At 42.4% G+C, this 21,327-nt stretch overlaps 1 protein-coding gene across 22 annotated transcripts in view; it reads left to right on the plus strand.

Annotated features, from left to right (window-relative positions):
• The window catches only part of CALD1 (caldesmon 1), a 183,309-nt gene that overhangs the window by 109,774 nt on the left and 52,208 nt on the right, over positions 1 to 21,327 (plus strand). For 5 of the 22 annotated variants that reach the window (XM_008538335.2, XM_070617763.1, XM_070617773.1 and 2 more), the window contains exon 1: positions 4,013 to 4,368. The exons of 16 other annotated variants lie outside the window; for them this stretch is intronic. In XM_008538335.2, coding sequence (XP_008536557.2) covers positions 4,316 to 4,368 — 53 coding nt within the window. In that variant the 5' untranslated portion in view covers positions 4,013 to 4,315. Of the gene's footprint in view, positions 1 to 3,448; positions 4,369 to 21,327 lie in introns of those variants that run through there. One more of the 22 variants, XM_070617774.1, reaches the window with a different exon arrangement.

Here is a 21,327-nt window from a genome sequence, read left to right on the forward strand (position 1 = left end):
GAACATGCTGGGACAAAACTATATGCCATCACTGTAAGGGAGGTATGAGAGCGTAGCCATTCAAGACACGTTCTAGGCCTAGAGACAGACCAGGCAAAGAATAGTTTGGAGGATTGTGTCAGCAAAGGCCATAAGGACTCTAGTGAAGGACAGAGTTGCATTGGAAGACTGGGCAGAGGGGTAAATGATGACTTTCCATAGCAGTACTGCATTTCTCCACCCACGACCCAGTCCGCCACATATGCGTAAAGGAAGACACATGGGCACTATGAAGCCATTAGCAAAGACACGATGGGGAAGGAGAGGGCAAGGAAAAGACGTTACTGAAAGTAGAAGCAGAGGAAGGAGAGAAGAGGAGTCCGTAGTTTCTGAGAAGGGAGATGGAAAAAGGGAAGAGCATTTCATGAGAAGATTTCTTCAGAGGATCCATTAAAAAGTAGTATCATAGGACTATATGAAACAGTATGGTTTAAGTGAACAAGTTCAGTGTCATGGGTGAGGAGTGAGGTGCCATCAGAGGTGGAGGGACCAATTGGAAAGAGGAAAGAGGTCTGCCTGAAAATATGTAGTTAACCCCTTCGCTTCCATTCCTATCCACCCCTTTGTGAGCGGCTATCTAGGCACGATCTTTTGCCTCATTCCAAGCGTGTGGTGTCTATCCATTTCTTTATAGGAAAACTTTTCTTCAAGACTCTTTTTAAAAATCTCCTTTAAATTACTTGAATCATTGCCTCTCAAGCGAGTCAATTTCCTCTGAGTTTAAGTTGAGTTTCTGTAGGAGGTGAGTGGCTGTGTGTGTGTGTCTGAAGTTCATCAGGGCAGGACACAGGGCGCTTTTCACGTACTTCTCTTTTCCCTAAGGGTTTGCTCCAAGGTAGAAGCTGTTCTGAAACAACCGTTGTAGACTATAAAGGTTGGAGCAGATCATGTGGTTCCGTCTCCTATCCCCATGAAGTTATTTTTAAAAATATTTTATTAATAAAGGACTACCCTGTGGTGGGAACTCTTCCCTTCTATTGCACTGACCTCCTTCAAACCTTCCCAGCCCAGAATCTCTTTGATGAAAAATTAAGCAAAGTATCCAGAAATGAAGAATGCTGTAAGAGTGGCCCCTTCTTTCTTTTCCCCAAGTAAAAGAGCCAGTGAAATGTCGTGTGTGTGACACCTACTACTTTGCTAAAGGATGGCTGGCCCAGTTTGCTGTTCATGGTAACGATGAATGATCATTGATTCAGTTCTCAGAGACACCAGTTCTGGAAGATGGACTCTGAGTAACCGTCTGTGCTACACAGTGAAAGCGCAAATGCCTGTCCATCTCTGCAGGAGCAGAACACTGTTGACAAATTACCTTTTGGTATGTTCTTCCTAATTCCTCTCGCCTTGCCTCTCCAGCCCCAGCCAGCCAGACCTCAGGGCTCCTTAGAAGCTTTTGCCTACCCCAGCCCTGCTCTCACCTCATGAGTCACTTATCTCCCTGCCTCTCAAATGCAGCCAGTCCCCCTTTTGTTGGCCTTTGTGCTCTTCCTGTTCCCCACTGGGGTCTGACCCAGGTCCGAGACTCACTGCTGTCTCCACTTTTGTCATGTCACCACCCTATTAGGTAGCACAACTTATCACACCTGTTAGTTTTACCATCACAAACCGAAGACAAACAGCCACTTCCCAAACACATTCCACTAATAACCAGGGGCCAACTAAGAGTGTGCATCATTTCCTTCTCCCTATCTCTATAGCTAGGAAAATAGCTTGGTGGGTATCTTTTATACAGCTGACCGTTAGGATACTTTTAGTACATGAAGATCAGCACATTAGTGGAAGATTACTAAATACTTACTCTCCTCCACGGAGGGTAAGGGGTGTGTGTGTGTGTGTGTTGTGACAGAGAGGGAGTGTGTGTGTGTGTGTGTGTGTGTATGAGAGAGCGAGACCAGCAGAGAGACTAGACTGGCCTGGAGGAAGCGCAGAATTTTTTCCAGGCTACTCCACTTTAAGAGCTTACTCCTAATATGCCAAAACTATACTTACCACTTCAGAATTAGAGTGTGGAGGGAGGTGGGGGAAATCAGGAGGCAAAATGTATTCCCAAGGTCAAATGAGGCCCGTCAGCAAATGCATTAGTTTTCTATCGCTGCTGTAACAACTAACCACAAACTTGGTGGTTTAAAACAGCACAAACTTATTCTTTACCATTCTAGAGGTGAGAAGTCCAACACAGGCCTCCCTGGGCTACAATTAAGGTATGGGCAGGGCTGCATCCTTTCTGGAGGCTGTAGGGGAGAGAATCTGTTTCCTTGCCTTTCCAGCTTCTAGAGGCTGCCACCTTCTGGGACTCTTGGCTCCCTTCTTCCATCCTTGTTCTTCCGGCAACGTGGCATCTCTCTGGCCATTCTTCTTTAGTCATATCTCCCTCTGACCACAGCTGGAGAGAATTCCCCGACTTTAAAGACCCATGTGATTAGATTGAGCACATCTGGATAATCCAGGATAATCTCGCCATCTCAATGTCTCTAACGTAATCACATCTGCAAAGTCCCTTTTGCCATATAAGGCAATGTATTCACAAATTCTAGGGATTAGGACATGGATGTCTTTGGGAGGAACATTATTCTGCCTGCCACAGCAAACCACTGAATTTTTTGAAGGGAAAAAAGTTCATTGGGCAAAATTTGGTAGAAATGAGAATAGCAAAATGCCACAGTACACATTTTTATCTCAGCTCCGGAGTAATAAACTCAAGGCAAGTCAGTGAGTGTTTTATGAAAGCTTCTTCTGTGAAAGCAGACATATCTCTATTTTATGAGTGTTTCATACACTTCAAATAGTCAATATATGTTGAGTGGTAATATGTATAATCAAAGAGATATTTAAATGTGTATATATGTCATGATATATAGAATAATTAACTTTCAATTTCATTAGAGGATTTTACTCTATCAACTATGACTTTGATGACAGCATAGCACTTATGCAGGAAAACAACCAAAATTTGCTAGTTACTTGAAGTGAAGAGAACATTGAATCTAACTAAATTAAATTTCTTTAAGTTGAGCCCAAGAGTAGTTGTTAAAAGTTCTGCTCCACAACACAGCTGAACTATTTAAATGCTCTGTGCTTCTATGTCCTTGTTGGTGACATGAAGCTGTAGATCTCAAAGATGTTTTTCATTCTATGAAGGGGATCTCAATGTATGAAGTTGATTGCTTTTCCTGCTATTACCGAAAGACCCATCTTAACCTTATGTTGAGGAGATCTGAATTGTTCTACTCGTTTCACAAAAATCCAGTCCCATGGGTAACTCAGTGCTGCAGCACCAATCTGTTCATTGCTTGTCAAGCTGAGACGGAGTGTCATCTCCAGATGGAATCAACACCCACCCCCTCCTCAGGGCTGGAATTTGGTTGCGTTCCAAGCTGTTGCTGACCAGGCTCCCTTGCCGGGTTTGGCTGATGAGATCACCACACCAGAGCGCCATGGGTGCAGAGCAGGCCTGCTCTTGAAACACGTTCCTAGGCAGGCTGTTGCTCTCGTTTCACCAAGGAGCGTGATCACCAAACACCCTGTATAACCCTGCAGATCTCTGATGGGCTGTCTCTCTGCTTCTCTGTGCCTTTGGTTTACATTTTTATATTATGCGTCTTTCCCTGGATAGAAGGGATAAGAGGAGTTTCTCAGATTTAGTTTCTCGGTGGGAACTGTTTGCTTTGGAGGCCACCTACACGAAGGCTAATTGAGAACAGAGCTCAGCACGAGGGCCTGAGAACTGCACCCGGATGAACTTTTCAGTGGGCTGATTTCCGCTGATCTCTTCAGAATTGGACTGTGTATGCAAGTGATACCACGATCTACTGTTTTCCAAAAGGCTGAGCACATAGATCAGTCTTTTCCTTTGACTAGTTCTCTACCTTGGAATAATTATTTGTAATTAATCATATAAAGTCTTTATCATGGAAGTTACCGGGGATCCTGGCCCCTACTACCCAGTAATAACATTCTGGAAATCTCCAAGCAATCTGTGCCCTTTACAATCTAAACATGATGGGCCTCTATTAGAAAGATTACAGTAAAAAATAACAATCAGCTCTCTGATGATCCTATGTGAGGGAAAGGGTGGGGAGGAGTAGATTTGGCAGAGGACAAGCCCAGACTTTCGTCACAGGGACAGACCAAAGTGTTAACACAAAGGGAGAACACGGGAGCATCCTGCACACAGCATTTCAGCCGCTGATAACATGGCACCTCCGGGGGCCCAGCCCACACCCTGACGGCCAAGGGTCTCGGCAGCTCCGGTGACCCGCCGTCCCTTCCAGCTGCGGACATGCTCGGGGGATCCGGATCACAGGGAAGACGCAGCCTGGCCGCGCTCTCCCAGTGAGTGCTCAATTCGCCTCCTCTGTTTAACTTTTCTTTTTTTCCACAAAGGAATTGGTGTTGTGAAAAAAAAAAACAAAAGTTTTTTTTGTTTTTTTTTAAAATTGTGGGATTGGGAGAAGAGGGGAGAAATCAGGAGGCAGAAGAAGGCAGTGAGTATGTAAGTTTCAGAGGAAACTTTCTGGGCTATACTTTGTGGCGGTTCTGATTGGTTTTCCTCGTTTGCATTTTTATGGTGGTTTGTAGACCATTTGCGGGGCTTTATACCTAGGCATGGGGTTTTTCTTTTCCAAATAACCGATCCACAAAGCATTGTGTTTCTCAAGATCTGCTGTTAATTTAGACCTGAGCCTTCTGCTCAGAATGATCCATTTGCAGGACTCAGGATTTTGGCTAAAGCACACATTGCCCAATCCTTAAAGTCAACAGCCCAAAGCCCTTAATATACTGACCACTGACTGTGACAGAGCAAGACTGAAAGCACATGCTATTGATCAGGGAATTGTTCAGATAACAGGCTCCAAGGTTTAGGATCATGAGATCCTGGAATGTTAAAGCTAGAAGGGGCCTCTAGGATTGTTTTCCGCGACGCTCTCACTCTGTAGACAAGGGAACAGAATCCAGAGTGGTAACTCAACTTACCCAAAGCCAGACAATAGTCAGTAGCAAAGCCAGGGTCTTTGTGCTCACAGGCAAGGGTCCTTTTCATGCTGGCATTTATGAGGTTTGGAAACTTGGTGGATTTTGGGAAAAGGTACCACGCAAGGGTAAGAACACCAAATGGCCTTTCAGTAAATCCTTCCCATTTTTGAGAGTTCTGGCATTGATTCAGCATGACAATTGTTGTTCCAGTTGTTCCAGCATTTGTGCAACAGTTAATTAAATAAACAGAGAAACTCAATGAGGTCCTAAAAATGAGACCCACATCCACTATATTAGCAGATCTCTTGGAGAACCAGTTTCTGTAGGTGTGATTGCACGTGTGTGAGAGCTCAGTGTAGTCCGGTGGTTATCAAACTAGTTGTTGTTTTTTTTCTCCCAGCAAATTTAATGTTACAAGGAATTCTATTACATAAAGGTGCTGTTCTGGTTAAACAGGTGGTTGGATCTAGAGATCTTCATCCCTACTACACTCCCCAATCGTGCCCCAGAGCTCACTCCTACCCGCTCCCATCCCTTCTCATCCCCACCCCACCCTACCCACTCCACTAAAACTTCCTTGGAATCCTAGATCTCCATGGAACAGTTCAGAAACCACTGACTTGTTTAATGCTTTTATTTCAGATGAGGAAACTAAGGCACATGGTGGTGAAGGGCTTGCTCAGTGTTAGACAGCTGGTCAACAACAGAGCCTGGAATGCTAGGAAACGAGCCCAGTCTGTGTGTGTGTGTGTGTGTCTCTCTCTCAACTCCTAGTTCTGAGTTTTTTCCCACTCCATCATGCCTGTGCTTCTATCAATTTACTTTTTACATGTCTCTCTCACTCTTCTCCACTCACTCTGTCATTTCCTGAATTTCAACAGTTATTGTCTCCCACCTGGACGATTGTAATTGCCTACCGTTTGGTCCCAGCCTCAGTCTCTCTCCCCTCTCTGATCCCACCTGTTCCTCCCCTACCTTTGAGAATAGAGCTCACTCTCCTTAATATAGCATTCAAGGTTCTCCACAGTCTGCCTTTAATATTGCTCCCCAACTTGACTTCCTGCTCCGGCCAAATCAGATCACTCACTGTTCCCCAAACTCCTCAGGTACAAGCCACCTCCATTCCTTGGCTTGTTTGATTCCCTACCCAGGGAACACCCCATGTGCCTCAGTTTCCTCATCTAAAATGGAGGTATTAAATAAGATCAGTGGTTTCTGAACTGTTCCATGAGGACCTAAGATTCCAAGGAAGTTTTGGAGTAGGTAGGGTCGGGTGGGGTAAAGAGGGGATGGGAATGGGGTGGGGATGCGCAACGGGATGTGACTGGAGAGTGTAGTAGGGATAGAAGCTCTACCCCGTCTGCTTCTGACTTTGTTCCTGTCCTTCACGGCCCTGATCAAATGCTACCTTCCTCCACAAGCCTTCTTCCGTTCCTCTTCTCTCTACACAATAATGACCTTTGTCCATCTTTCTATTAATAGCCTCATACTAAAGTTAGTGGTGAGCACGCCTGTCCTCCCCATAATAGATGGTAATTCAGTTGAGGGCAGGAACTATTTTGAATCTTTGAATTTTCAGCTCCCAGCATGGTGCCGATGCTCAAATAATATTCTTTAAGTGTCCTATTATTGGCTAAACCAATAAACCCCTTTTCATTTGAATCATTTGAACACACAAAGCCTCGGCACCTTTTGCTTTGGAAGAAGTATTAGGTAAAATGCTGGATCAGGTGCCCAACAAAATGAATTCTAAATTCCTTTGCATTTACATCAGATCATTTATCTCAGTTTCATCACCTACAGGGCAAGATTGGCAGTATTTTGTAATGAGGCGCATTAAAATTCCTGAATACCGAGACCTCCACAGAGCCATGTTATTTTCAGAGGCAGGTGTGAATGGCTGTTCAGTTCTTTAGATTTCAAGATGCTGTTTAATTTGTTCCTGGTAAGATTATTGAAAGATTCTGTCACTTGCAATCTAATATTTCACCACTACTTTTTTCATTTTCCCAAAGCTCTAATGAAGTCTACTTGAGTCAAGATTTCATGTTTCTTGTAAATATTCATGCTTTAGTCCATTGAGTTATATTTCTCACAAAGAGGTAGGCTTTCATATATCCTGGGGATGAAAAAGTTTTGTTCTTGGGTCACATTTTGTAACAAATGTGGAAGGGCATATAAGTTTTAAAACCATGGAATCAAAGAAACATAGGAAATTATTCAGTTTATCTCACTGTTTTCTGAGAAAACTAAGTTAAAAACATGTTAAAGAAATAAATGATTGACATAATTTTGTAAGATTCAGCAGAAATAACAGAAGAAAGGCACATAAAAATATTTAGAATTGGAAAAAGTATAGGAGAGGCTAGTTTTTCCTATCTTATTAGGGAATGTAGCATTAAAGTTTTCCAACATGCTAAATTTAATTTTTTTTACAAAAAGCAAAATTTAAAGGAAACTCTCTCTTTCCCTTCTTTAAAATAGATATTACAATACACTTGAAATATTTTTTTTTAATTTCTGAGAATTGTCATTATGAATATAGTTTTATAAATCACTCTATGAAACAGTGTTATCTCGGCAGATAGGACTCCCATCCCCAAAGGAGTCCATTTGTTTTGTGATGTCCTCCGTTTTCTTATTTATGTCTTTTTTTTCGCTTCTCCTTAATGTTAGGGCACCCACCTCTAGCTGCCCAAGGATATCAGGAAACCCTGTTTATTAGAATTTTGTTCAAAGTAAAAGTCAATAGTCTGGGTGGAGGGGCACTGAGGGCCCTTCTCTCTTACAGTGTAAGAGTGTACATTCCATGTACAATGCAGTGTACGTGTGCAATATACGATGCATGTATATTTTGTGACTGCTGGTTTCTATACCCAACTAGCCATTTTTGCTGACTTTTGGGTTCAAAGATTGGTTTTAAATGATTGACTTTTCCAGACCTCTACTCTGGTTAAAGGTGAAATTACTACTTTCTGTTTATGGATGAAAAATAAAAAAAAGAATGGCAGAGAAACAGGTGATTGTGCATGTATTAGGCATTCTATAAACGATATTGCTGAATCGCTCATGCAGTGGTGACTACACCAGATCTTATGGAGGTGGTCTTGACTTTCTCCATGTGTCTTCCTGGCCACCTGGCCACAATCCCACTGGTTGGGTACCTAGTGGCTGCAGGCCCTTCTTTCCCTCCTTGTTGATGCTGTTTGCATTGCTCAGTCATCTTTTTCCCTCCTTACCTTGACCTATTCCTAGCCTTGAAAGGAGCCCTCACTTCATCCTGCTTCTTACATCCCTCCCAGCCCAACAAAAATGGCTTTGCTGAGGCCAGTCTGGCCACAGCACGAGGAAGCGGGGATGGGGAGGTGCTCCTCTGCTGTCTGGAAGCTAATATGCTCCTGCCATTTCTAACTGGACCGGTGAGGATGCGTTTTTCCCATAGAAACACAGCTTCAGTTCTCTGTACTAACTTTAGATACATCTTGGGTTTTAAAAACGCGGTTGTGGGCTGGCCTGAGATCCTAACTGCCATGTATAATGATATTTGAAGTTCCAAAGACCAATCTGCAAATTAAAGTTTTGGAAACAAGCTTTTAATAAATGTAAGACTGCGTGGATTCATTTCCAAGCCTAATTGAATTTTTAAGAGGAGCCTTAAAAAAATCTGTAAACTTCACTCATTTCCACATATTCATTCAACAAATATTCATTGAGGGTTTCCTGTGCCAGTTAGTGCTGCTGGACTAGGCACTAAGAACATGAAAAAGGACAAAACACAGGCTATGGCTTCAAGATGATCTGGTCCTTTAACCTCCCACCCACTACAGGAATCTTTCTTGAGTTCTCCCCTATACCCACCACTCAGCATATACACATTCCCGGGTCCATTTAGGGCTGTGGCTGCCATCAGAGCAGTGCAGCCACCTGATCAGCATTACTTACATCAGTTCTTTTCCTGTTTTCTTTTTCCCTCTGACCCTCTAAAAGAAATACGAGTTTCTTTTAACTTAAACTTAAATTTGTGACTCAGTATCATATGTATAAACACACACACACACATATATGTATTTGAATCAAATATTTTGTGAACCAGTGCTCACTCTTGTTATGTACAATGTCTTTGAATTTTTTCTTTTTTTAAGTTGCATTATAGTTTTCTTTTTTTCAGTTTTATTGAGGTATAATTGACAAACAAAATCATAATATATTAAAGTGTACAATATGATGATTTGATATACATTGTGAAAAGATTCCCAGCACCAAGTTAATTAACACATCCATCACCACCTATATTTATCTTTCTTTTTTGATGAGAGTGTTTAAATTCTACTCTCTTAGCAAATTTCAGTTATACCATACAGTATTTTCAACTCTAGTTACCATGTTATACATTAGATCCTCAGACTTTATTCATCTTCTAACTGCAAGTTTGTACCCTTTTATCAGCCTTTCCCTATGTCCCCCACTCACCAACCCCTGGCAACCATGATTCTATTTTGACTTTTTAAAAAATTCCCCGTATAAGTGATACGAAGGAGAATTGTTTTTCTCTCTGGCTTATCTCACTTAGCATAATGCCCTCTAGGTTCATGCATGTTGTTGCACATGGCAGGATTTCCTTCTTTTTTAAGGCTGATAATATATCACACTTTCTTTATCCGTTCATCCATCGACAGACACTTAGGTTCTTTCCCTACCTTGTCTGTTGTAAATAACACTGTAACGAATAGGAGTACAGTTATCTCTTTGAGATAGTGATTTAGTTTCCTTCCCTGTGATACTTTCTGTACTTTTTAATTTCATTAAAAAATGCTGGTCATTACCTACTAAATAGATTTCAGAAGCTGCAAACTGCAGCTTGAAAATCACTGAACATATTACCTAATCTTGGTACCCGTGGTCCCTGCCTTTCAAGCAGCCCAGGATGTTCTGCTAGCTGGAGACTGAGAGTGAGCCTGGGGGTTTAAGGAGAGGCTTTTCGGATGGGAATCAGAGAGTCTGATTCTGGTCTAGCTCCTTCAGTAATCAACACCGTGATCTCCAGGAAGCCACTTCCACTTTCTGCAACACAGTGGTAAAATGGAGATGCTAGTGTCCGCTCCATGCAACTTGCGGGGTCTATCCAGTGTAATGACGTGAGTTGAAGTATACAGGAAAATATTAGGTACAAGACAGATGCAAGTTATTGTTAAATAGCCTTATTTTTCCCAATCAAAATTTAATGTCAGAGCAACAACTTGAGGGGCCATTTGTCTTTTATAGAGTTGGGTACAGATCCTTGCATGGGCTGTAACGTGCAACTTCCTAAGTGACATCTCAGAGCAGCATGTGTTTGTGATGTTAGGACTAGGCTCTGTTTAAGAAGCTCAGCCAGATCACCTTGCCCCTCTGACCTTAAAGACTTTTTCTGGTTATAAAACACGGAAGCAACTAGGTGGTCAGTGGGTTTTTAACTCATGAGCTAATTTGTGAAGGAGTATGCTTGGCCTGAGAGTATCTCCTCTAGCCCACTGGATTTATAAACACTAATTTCCTTGTTTGTAAGACTGCTTTTTATTAAAACCAACTGACATTCAACAAAAGTAACCAGTAAAGGAGATCATTTTATGAAGAAGGTTTTAAAACAATAAACTTATGGAGAAAATATGGTACTTTTCTCATAGATCTTTCACTTTATAACTTTATTGTAAACCTCATCTCACACAGACATTGATTAGGACACTTCCTTCAAGGGCTGGCCCAGTGGTGTAGTGGTTAAGTTCATGCACTCTGCTTTGGCGGCCTGGAGTTCACAGGTTTGGTTCCCAGGCACAGACTTAACGCACCACTCATCAAGCCATGCTGTGGCAATGTCCCATATACAAAATAGAAGAAGATGGGCATGGATGTTAACTCAGGGACAATCTTCTTCACCAAAAAAAAAAAAAAAAAGAAAAGAACACTTCCTTCGAGTCCTGATATTCCTATTTAGGGCCAGCTATTTTAGTCTGGAATTTTCTATGCTGGTAAATTCCTATTTAAGACCTAAACACCCTAGACATCTGCCTCTTACAGGCTAGCTCTGCCTGCCATGTTAGCATTCTGTGTCTTTGCTTTACTTTTCCATGACAGCTTACTGATCCTTGCAAGGAATGTCCACCTTCACCTTTTCTAGAACTTGATTCTCCAAATCACTCTAGCTTTCACTTTGTGTATAACAGACAGAAAATAAAATAATTAAAATAAAATAGGACTATATTCACCCTAAAGAGAAGCAAATAAATTTCCCACTTTTGCTCTTTAAAGAGTGAAAACATTCTTTACACAGATTGGCAATACTCACCCCGCCAAAGGCCACAGCTCATAACTACCCTATATAGTTTCCAGAGAAAATTACATAAAATTTAAGCAATATTTTAAACCTAGCTTTAAACTGACTTCAGGACACTTGTAGCTTCTGTGTAGATAATTTCCAAAACTATTTAATAAGTTTTCTGATATGACTAAGAATTGAATTGAGAAAGACTGTGTTCACACAACTTTTTTTTTTTTTTGAGGAAGATTAGCCCTGAGCTAACATCTGCTGCCAATCCTCCCCTTTTTGCTGAGGAAGACTGGCCCTGAGCTAACATCCGTGCCCATTTTCCCCTACTTTATATGTGGGATGCCTACCACAGCATGGCTTGCCAAGCGGTGCCATGTCCGCACCCGGGATGTGAACCAGCGAACCCCAGAGGCTGCTGAAGCGGAACATGTGCACTTAACCGCTGTGCCACCCGGCTGGCCCCCAGACAACTTTTCAGTGAGTAAGTGAGGCCCAGTGGGGTTTAGGTGCACCAAACCTTTGGAGCAGAAGGAGTGGCTTTAAAGAGGAACCTATTCCTCACCCCTGCCGTCTCACGGGTAGCCTTTCTGCAGCGGGGAAAGGGTCTCAGCATCCTTCTATTGGCCTGACCCTCCTTCTGCAGCACTGCGTGGGCACATTCTGGACACTCAAGAAACTAGAACCAGATATCTTGACTCCCACGTCTGTGTCTAGACCCCGCTCATTACCAAGTGTGTGACCCTGAGTGCATTGCTTAATTTCACTGTGCCTAAATTTCTTCATCTGTAAAAAAAAAAAAAATGTATAATATCTGCCTTACAGGTTTAGTGAAAATTAAAAGAACTAGCTACATAAAAGTGTGTAAACCACAATGGATGCTTTATCCATGTTCCGTTTCCTACTGTTCCCTCCCTCTGAGCATGCCCCCTCCTAAAGACCCCAGAGGAGAGATGGCTTGACACCTTATGCCAACAAAGATGATACTGGGGGGAAAGGTGGCTCAAGTCAGTTTGTGATTGACATGTATTCATTGAAACATCCATCTGCTTTAGAAAAATCAGAGGAATGTTTCACCTCAGATCTTGGTTGTTCCATTTACTACTTAAATTGATACTACTACTTAAAAATGATAACACATGCTAGGGGCCGGCCCCATGGCTGAGTGGTTAAAGTTCAGCATACTCCACTCTGGTGCCTGGGGATCACGGATTTGGATCCTGGGTGAGGACCTACTCCACTTATCAGCCATACTGTGTAAGCATCCCACGTACAAAGTGGAGGAAGACTGGCACAGATGTTAGCTCAGGGCCAATCTTCCTCAAGAAGAAAAAAAAAAAACAAGAAAAAGAGGAGGATTGGCAACGGATATTAGCTCAGGGTGAATCTTCCTCACAAAAAAAAGAAAAAAAAGATAACCCATGCTGCTATACTTTGGATAACTCCAAAGCTAAAAGAAACTTGCTGAGAGCTGGCCTGGTGGCACAGCAGTTAAGTTCGCACATTCCGCTTTGGTGACCCGGGGTTTGCCAGTTCCATCCTGGGTGTGGACATGGTACCGCTTGGCAACGCCATGCTGTGGTAGCATCTCACATATAAAGTAGAGGAAGATGAGCATGGATGTTAACTCAGGGCCTGTCTTCCTCAGCAAAAAGAGGAGGATTGGCAGCAGTTAGCTCAGGGCTAATCTTCCTCAAAAAAAAAAAAAGAAGAAGAAGAAAAGAAACTTGCTGAAAATGGACTTTTGGGGCAAAATATAGAGTCACTATTTTTCCTAGTTGTCTTAAACCAGATCTGCTGTGAAGGGGGATGGAGCAAGAAGTAGGGATGTTTGCCAGAGGTTTGGATGCCTTTAGCAATCTTGACAGATGAGGAGAGTATCAATTAAGAATATTGACTTCGAAATCCGGGTAAACTTGGATTCAAATCCTAGTGGCGTCATTTTCTGAACTGCGTGCCCTTGAGCAAATTACTTAATCTCGCTGAGTTTCTCAGTTTATTCATCTATAAAAAGAGGGAAATATATGTAAAGTGGTTAGCACGGTGCCTGGACTTAGCAAGCGCTCTTTCTGAGTGTGTGTCGGGGGGAGATTAACAGCGATAACCGTTGGCACGCACTGGTTCCTGGGGATGGATCTGAGGTAGCTTCTGGGCGATCACAAAAGCTTGAGTGACTGTGACGAGTTGTGCTCATCTCCTAGGGCTGCCATGACAAAGTACCACAAACTGCGCGGCTTAGAACAACAGGAACTTATTCTCTCACAGGTCTAGAGGCTAGAAGCCTGAAGTCAAGGTGTCCGCAGGGCAGCGCCCCTCTGCGTCCTGCGGGGGGAGGAGCCTGTCTGGCCCCTTCCAGATTCTGGCAGCCCCGGGTGTTCCTCGGTTTGTGGCAGCGTAGCTGCAGAGCTTCCATGACGCCCCGTGACATTCTCCCTGTTTCTTTTCACATCGTCTTCCCTCTGTGTGTGTCTGTCTCTGTGTCCAAATTTCCCCTATTTATATTTATAAGGACACCAGTCATGTTGGCTTAGGGCCCACCCTAACAACCACATCTCAACTTGATTATTTCTGTGAAGACCTTATTTCCAAATAAAGTCACATCCTGAGGTCCTGGGGCTTAGGACTTAAACATATATTTGGAGGGGACACCTTTCAACCCACAATATGAGTATACAGACTTCTTAGAATTAAATGTAACAAACCTGGCCCTTACCTGCTGTACATTTTAAAGTTTGCTGAGGTCTCCGCAACTTGGACAAAGCTTACGCATCCTGGAGAGGCCTAATGTGAAGAATGGTATTCTGATATTAGCCGAGTAGTGAACACCTCCTGATGACAAAACAGAGAAAGCTCCTCGGCCCCCAGCATAGGTGGGGGCTTTCCTTTTAACCTCACTGAGTGAAGGGCACCCGGGTGGTTCATATGCTCTCTACTCAGCCCAAGGGAAACAGGCTTGAAGTTGTAGATTGAACCGTCCCAGGTCTATAAGGAGTTAATAACATGAGAAAGATTTATTTTCCATTTATTCTCCCTCCTTAGTATACACTTTTAAATTTCTGACCTTACTTAAACGTTAAACTTGACCCAGGGAAGTATTACAAGTCTGTCTCTTCTGGATCTGAAGATTTGCAGGCTGGGAGGGAGACCTCGTAAAGAATCCTCTCCACCCAGGCAACGGAGGCTGTGTCATCTGCTGCCCCTGGGAGCCCAAGAAGGCTGAAGTTTTCTGAGCCCACCTCAGAGCTACAGGTAAATCTCCAGCCAAGATTCCCCCATACCAGAGAAGCAGAAGGAACACAGCAAAGGTGAAAATTGAGCATACGAGAGGATAAATTTACAATTTACAACAGAAGACATCTTTTGTGTTTGTGTCTGTGTGTGAGGAACATTGGCCCTGAGCTGACATCTGTTGCCAGTCTTCCTCTATTTTATGTGGGATGCCACCACAGCATGGCTTGATGAGCTGTGCTAGGTCCGTGCCCGGGATCTGAACCTTTGAATCCCGGGCCGCTGAAGCAGAGCGAGAAAACTTAACCACTATGCCACCAGGCCAGCCCCCCAACAGAGGGCATCTTAATAAATCAGATGCGCTGCTCATTCAATGTAATGAACAACTCACCTAAATAAACAGGAGAAGATGCTAGAAATCATAGAAAAATTTTATTAACAAAGTCAAACTGTTTGATCCTTAGATTAGATACTGTATTAATCTCCTAGGGCTGCCATAAAAAAGTACTACATGCTAGGTTACTTCAAATAACAGGCAGGGTTGTTTCCTTCTGAGGGCTGTGAGGTAGAATCTGTTCCAGGCCCCTCTCCCTGCTTGTGATGGTTTACTGGCAATCTTTGGCGGTCCTTGACGTGTAGATTCATCACTCCAATCCTCTGCCTTCACATGACATTCTCTCTCTGTGTTTCTTCCCATAATCTACCCTCCATGCTTGCCTCTTCTGTGTCCATATTTCCCACTTTTTAGAAGGACACCAATCATATTGGATGATGGCCCACCCTGATGACCTCATCTTAACTTGGTTACCTCTGTAAAGGCCTTGTTTCCAAGTAAGATTACATTCTGAGGTATTGGGGGTTAGGTCATCAACATATCATCTTTAGAGGACACAATTCAACTCATAACAAGTACTGAAAGATTTAAAATAACATGACAGTACATAGTTTAATTCATAAGCAATAAGTGGGATAATTTTTGAGTACAAATAAAATGCCAGCTGGCTGAAAGTTATTGGAACAGTGGGGACATCTGGGTCCTCCACTGACAGGCCATCTGTCTAAAGCCATTCCAGTGAGAGTCAGAGCCAACCTCCAAGCATAGAGCTCTGCACCATCAATTCTCCACCAAGTGTGGGTGTTAAGCCAGCCCCAAAGAAGAACAAGAAAGGGGATTATGCTCTTCCACTAGGACACGTGCATCCTCTGGCATGGGAAGGTAAAGCTGTCTGACGAGAAATTTCCATCTACATTTTAGCAAGAAGTGGCATGGATTAAGAGGACAGAAAAAATGAGAGATAAAAGGCATTCCATTTAGCCATAATTCTCCTCCTCCACTCCTCAAAAAAGAAAGACAGAGAAAAGGTAGAGGGGGAATAAGGAAATACCAACAGGAGATAAGAGTTTCTCCCTACATTTATTCTGCATTTCTCAATCTCTCTTGTGTTAATGTTTTCAATGAAAAGGAGTTTAAGATCCTTGAGTTAGAAAAATCTGTCTGCCCCGTTCTCCCCTTCATGCTTGCAAACAGCAGCATACTTTGCAAGACCTGTAAGCACAGAACTATTTCCCATATGATGATGAGGAGGATGATGGTAACAATAATGATAATAATAAAAATGGTTAACACTCAATAGTACTTACTAGGTGCCAAACAATGTTCTACGTGCTTGACAAATATTAGTTTGTGTAACCCTTCAACAATGCTGCAAGTTAAGTGCCATCAGCTTCATTTTACAGATGAGGAAGGTGAGGCCAGAGAGCTTGATTCACTGGCTCACCTCCTCCCTGCCTGGGTGTGCGCAGTGACTGGCTCCTGGCTCCAGGCTGGCTCCTGGTGGCTCCCTTCTCTCTCCAGCTGAACACTGAACGGATGTTATTCTCTGCCTGTGCTTTCACAGCTCTAACCTCTGGTCTTTGAGTGGGAGAATCTGGCAGCATTTGTGATATGACATCAGATCCTGCTTGATGAGCAAGCTTCTCCTCCTGGTGGAGCAGGGCTAGAGAGGGTGAGGGGAGTGGACCGGGGGGGTTCTTTGATCTTTCATGACTCTTTGCCTTAAAAAACCAGCCCAGGGGACCAAATACTGCTTTAAGGGCCCTACAAAGAGGCAATGAGTGTACCTCTTCCCCCAGTGGGAGACCTGGACTTCCATAAAACTAGCAACTCCTCATTTCATTGTTACTAATATCACATGACTTTCTTATGCCACTTAAAAGAAGATAAACTCTTCAAATAATTTTGAACCTCTCCGTCTCTTAACTTCTAAATCCTGTCCTGTCAAAGTCAGAGAACTGAGACCTGGAAAGAAATGGATGTGCTGTGCTGTGGTAGTGCCAAGGGCCCAGACTTTGGGGTCAGCTAGATGGTAGCTAAATCCTAGTGTGTAATCCTAGGCAAGTGATTTGACTTCTCTGTGGCAGGTTTGCTCATCTAGACTGTAAAATGGGAATAACACGTCTATTCAATGCTATTGTAAGGATTAGATGAGATGCATCCTGTTCACTGCCTGGCACGTAATAAGTACTGCAAAAATGGGAGTCATCAGTATTAATACGCTTCCTCATTTTTTAAACAATTTGTTCATTTGCTTCACTCATTCAAAGTCAAGGTTGGTCGGTCTACTAGATTCCTCTTTTTTTTAGTCAGCAGTGTTACTGTTTTAAGTAGATAATGGCTGTTGTGTTTGGCTTTTTAGCCTTAGAAATGTCATCTACAACTTTCACAAGGAGTCAAATTTAGCAGAACTAGTTGTTAGCACCAGCTCAACTCCAGAGCGTGAACATGATTCCTGGGGCCTCCTACAGTCTCCCAGGGGCTCAAACACCTTTTGTTTAGAGGTCCCTGGGGGAACGTAAAGACTTAAATTCTCTCTGGTAGGCTTCAGAGCTCCTCCTGTGAGCAGAAGAACAATACTATTACATCTCTGAGACGGAAGAGAGTACCAGTCAGAAAAGCCCCAAATTACAGTGATGTGCTGGCTCTGAATACGAGTCACCCAGCTCCCATGAGCCTATTTCCTCAACTATGAAATAAGAATGAGAACAGTGTCTCTCTCACTGGTATTCTAAAGATCAAATTAGAGCATATACATGATGGAAGTGTTTTGTAAGTTCTAGAAAGTTAGAATTGTGATCCGTTATGGCTTGGATGGATCTGAGTTCGTGAGTCAACTCTGAAAACAGCTCAGCCACTGAACTGGTTGGGATTAACAGGACAGCCCTGTTGTCACAGATCACAGCAGGAAGACATCTCATTTTGACCTGGAAGCTACTCCAACATCATAGAAAAAAGCCTGGTGTGAATGATGGTACATGGCAAGAAAAGAAAGCCGGTGGTAAGCTAGGATGAGGGTCAGAGCATGGAGAGGAGCCCTGAAGAAAGACAGAAGGAGGGTCAGGCCTTTTATTTTGCTCCAGGTTAAAAAAAAAGCAAATGACACCTCTATGTCCGAGTGTGTGCTCTAGAACTGGAAAAGACCACCCACGCCCAGCCCTTCTTGAAGGTTAAGACCAGGTACTCACTGATCACGTATATTCAACTCCCTGGAAGCATTCGACTTAAAATTTTCTTGACTGCATTTCTAAGTTTTAAAAACACCATTCCAAAAAATGTATTTTAAAAAATATTAGGATTGTGGTTTTTTTTTGGTTTGGCCTTTAAAAAAAAATTTTTTTTAATCCAAAACCATAATTGTGGTCTACCAAGATGGATTCTCCTCCATACAGTGCAGATTTAATTTTTCCAGTCCCCTCCCTCGGTGCCTTTTACCCTCTTCTCGTTTTTGATGAGCTGCACATGTTGTGGGAGCCGCTCCTGGGCCTCAGACGTGAGCAGCGTCTCTTGCCACTGCCAGTGTCCTAATAAGGGAATGAATGAGCTCCTATTGGTGAGGTAAGAGCAGTCGGGCGGTGGATGATATTTTTGCTGATTGAGGAGGATAAGGTGTGGTTTGGCAGGTACCTCACTGGTTTGGCTGGCTCCCGACCTAGTTTTTTCTCTTTTCACAGTTTGAATTCTGTAAAACAGACTTTAAGAATTTTTTCCTCACAGATCCTTAGCTGGGCTTTAAGAATGTCGTACTGACACAGATCATTCGTGATGGGGAAAAGATAGGACTTTGGGGCTAGATGGTGTTTTCATCATGAAAGCAAGTTGAGGTTATAGGATGAATCCTCCCTGTTGCCAGGCCTGCTCCTTCTGGGGTCAGCCACCAGCCAGTGAAGGTCAAATTTGTCAGACTTGGTCAAATTTGGTCATTGAGAGAGCAAGGGATGTACCACTTGGTGCATTTAACCAATGTTTAATAAGTTTTAAAAACTGCCTGAAACAAGAGTATTAAGTAACACCCATTTTCCCTTTATAAATATTGATATATCCCAATTAAAAAAAAAGAAAATCCTGGTGTTTAGGATCATAAGGATGAGTGCCTTGTCTATTTCCAGTCTGATTTCTAAATGCTTGCCCCTGACTCCTCTCTCCACTCTACTTTCTGAATGACTCCACACTACCTCTTAACATAACTGCATCTGGCCCGAACTATTCCTAAGTCGCTCATTATCAATCAGGGTTTCTCAATCTGGCTGCAGGCTGGAATCACTTGGGGAGCTTTAATGCCTGGATCGTATCCCCAGAGGGTCTGATTTAATTGGTGTGGGGCAAAGGCTGGGCAGAGAGAGTTTTAAAATCTCCCTGAGGTGATTCTCATGTGCAGCCAACGCTGAGAAGCTCTGCTCTGAATGCATCCTCTATTGTATCATCCAGCCCTGGATGGCAGGGCCAGGTTCTTTTTCTTTCTGACATTTTGAAACCATTAAAGAAAATACAATATATGTATGAAACAAGTTAGACAGGTTTCTTCCCAGGTTGATGGGTTCAGTTCCGTTGTTTCAAACCTAACAGTAGAGAATTGTGCTTTCAACCAAAATCAACTTCTAGATACGTGGGTATTGTTTAAACTTTATTTCCCTTGCATGTAGGGACTAAAACACTCTGCCCAAGTAGTCAAAAAACAGTGTATCCATTTCAAAGTCATAAATAATAAAGTTATATTTTTAATGTTTTCTCTGTGCTCATGCAAGTTATTCATCCTTTGATATTTAATTTAGTTAATAAATCCTTCCTTATTTGACTTTTCTTTTAATATTAAGCCAATTTTACATCCTGAAATTGTGAAATTGCTATCTGTAGCAAGGATAGGATGATATTACAGAGGAATTAAAAAAAATTTTTTTAAACCATCCATATTTGAAAACAAGAGGATCTGAGAGTTCAGTACCAGGATGGGGAGAAGCTTTGAATTTTGGAAGAGTCATGGATTAATCAGATGTCCAGAATAACTCATTACTCTCAACTTCTTTACTGGAAATTTCATTACCAAGGAAGAAAGGTCATTTAGAAATTCGAGAGAGCAGCCTGAACTAGTAATTAACGTAAATTAGAAAATCATCAAACTGACGAACAAATTGTAAGTGTAGATGGAATTACCCAGGGCTAGTGTGTCAAGAAAGGAAGAAATCGATGAAAGAGACAAAGGAAACTACAAAATAAATGGTAGACAGGGAATTTCAAAAAGAAAGATATGGCCATAGTGTCAGAGACCTCTGTGAGGCCAAATAATACAACATCTGTAAAGGGCCATTGGGCACTTGGTTCCAAAGTATAGCTCTAGAGAGCACAGCCCATAATACAATGTCATTGTGGGCTTATGGCTACTAATGTCTGCATCAAATATAGTCAATATAGTCAATTTAATAATCAAATCGAACTGTTCTTTTGGATATTTTTGTCAACTGGACAAGTGGTTAAGATGTCTGGAGATAAAATCACTTTGCTGGCCCCATGGAGATACATCCCGAGGCGAGTTTAGGTCACCTACAAAGTAGATTAAACTAATTTACAAACCTAACTCTGAAATTAAACGTAAAAGTGGCAAGACAGCCCATGATACCGTGCAATTAACTATTTTTGGCTATCTCAAGGATTTATCCGATGAGTTATAGAATTAGTTTGACCAGAGCACATGAAAATATTTCTAAAAGACTGGCTAAGTCAAACTTGCTTAGTTTACCTACTTGTACTGAATTAATCTTGCTTTCCACAAACATTGCAAAAGGCCAAAACCAACACTGGCTTGATAGTGAGAGGAGAGAATATAGAGATATAAGGAATTTACAAGGGGGTATGATGCAGGAAGAGTTATGAGAAAAAAAGGCATGTGGCAGAGTAGCAGGAAAATATAGAACTTTTGCTCTTTTCATGAGCCAAGCCAAGACCAATCATGCGACAATAACAGAGACAGGCTGATGGCAGGTGTGCATGTGCACACACTCACACACAAGCTCTGGAAGCAGGCCAGGGTCCACAATCAGACTGGAAAACACCAGTTGACTCATTTTGACTTTAGCCCCTGAGTATTGACTAGGTTCAAAATTCAAATATCTTTCCTATTTGGTTCTTAATAACAAGGAAAGCGCACACTATCCAGTTCTAAACTCAAGGAGACTTTCTGTAAGTAGTTGCAACATAATGGCGTCTACAGAGAAAGTAGCATACAGATGAGAAACACATTTACAATAAACACATTAAAACTTTGGCATTTTGGACCAGTGAGCAAAATTCTCCATGTGCCGACCCAGGCAGACACCGGCAATAAGGCTCTAACTAGTAGTTGCTTCCAACTTCTGGTGAGAAGGAATTGAGAGAAATGTGAAGTGTTGGAGTTCCACCTCTGATATCTTTTGCTAACTCTCTTCTGTCTCCCTGAAGCTGCCGCTATCACTCCTAGGTT

Source organism: Equus przewalskii, chromosome 4 (assembly GCF_037783145.1).
Source record: "Equus przewalskii isolate Varuska chromosome 4, EquPr2, whole genome shotgun sequence".
NCBI classification, from domain to species: domain Eukaryota; kingdom Metazoa; phylum Chordata; class Mammalia; order Perissodactyla; family Equidae; genus Equus; species Equus przewalskii.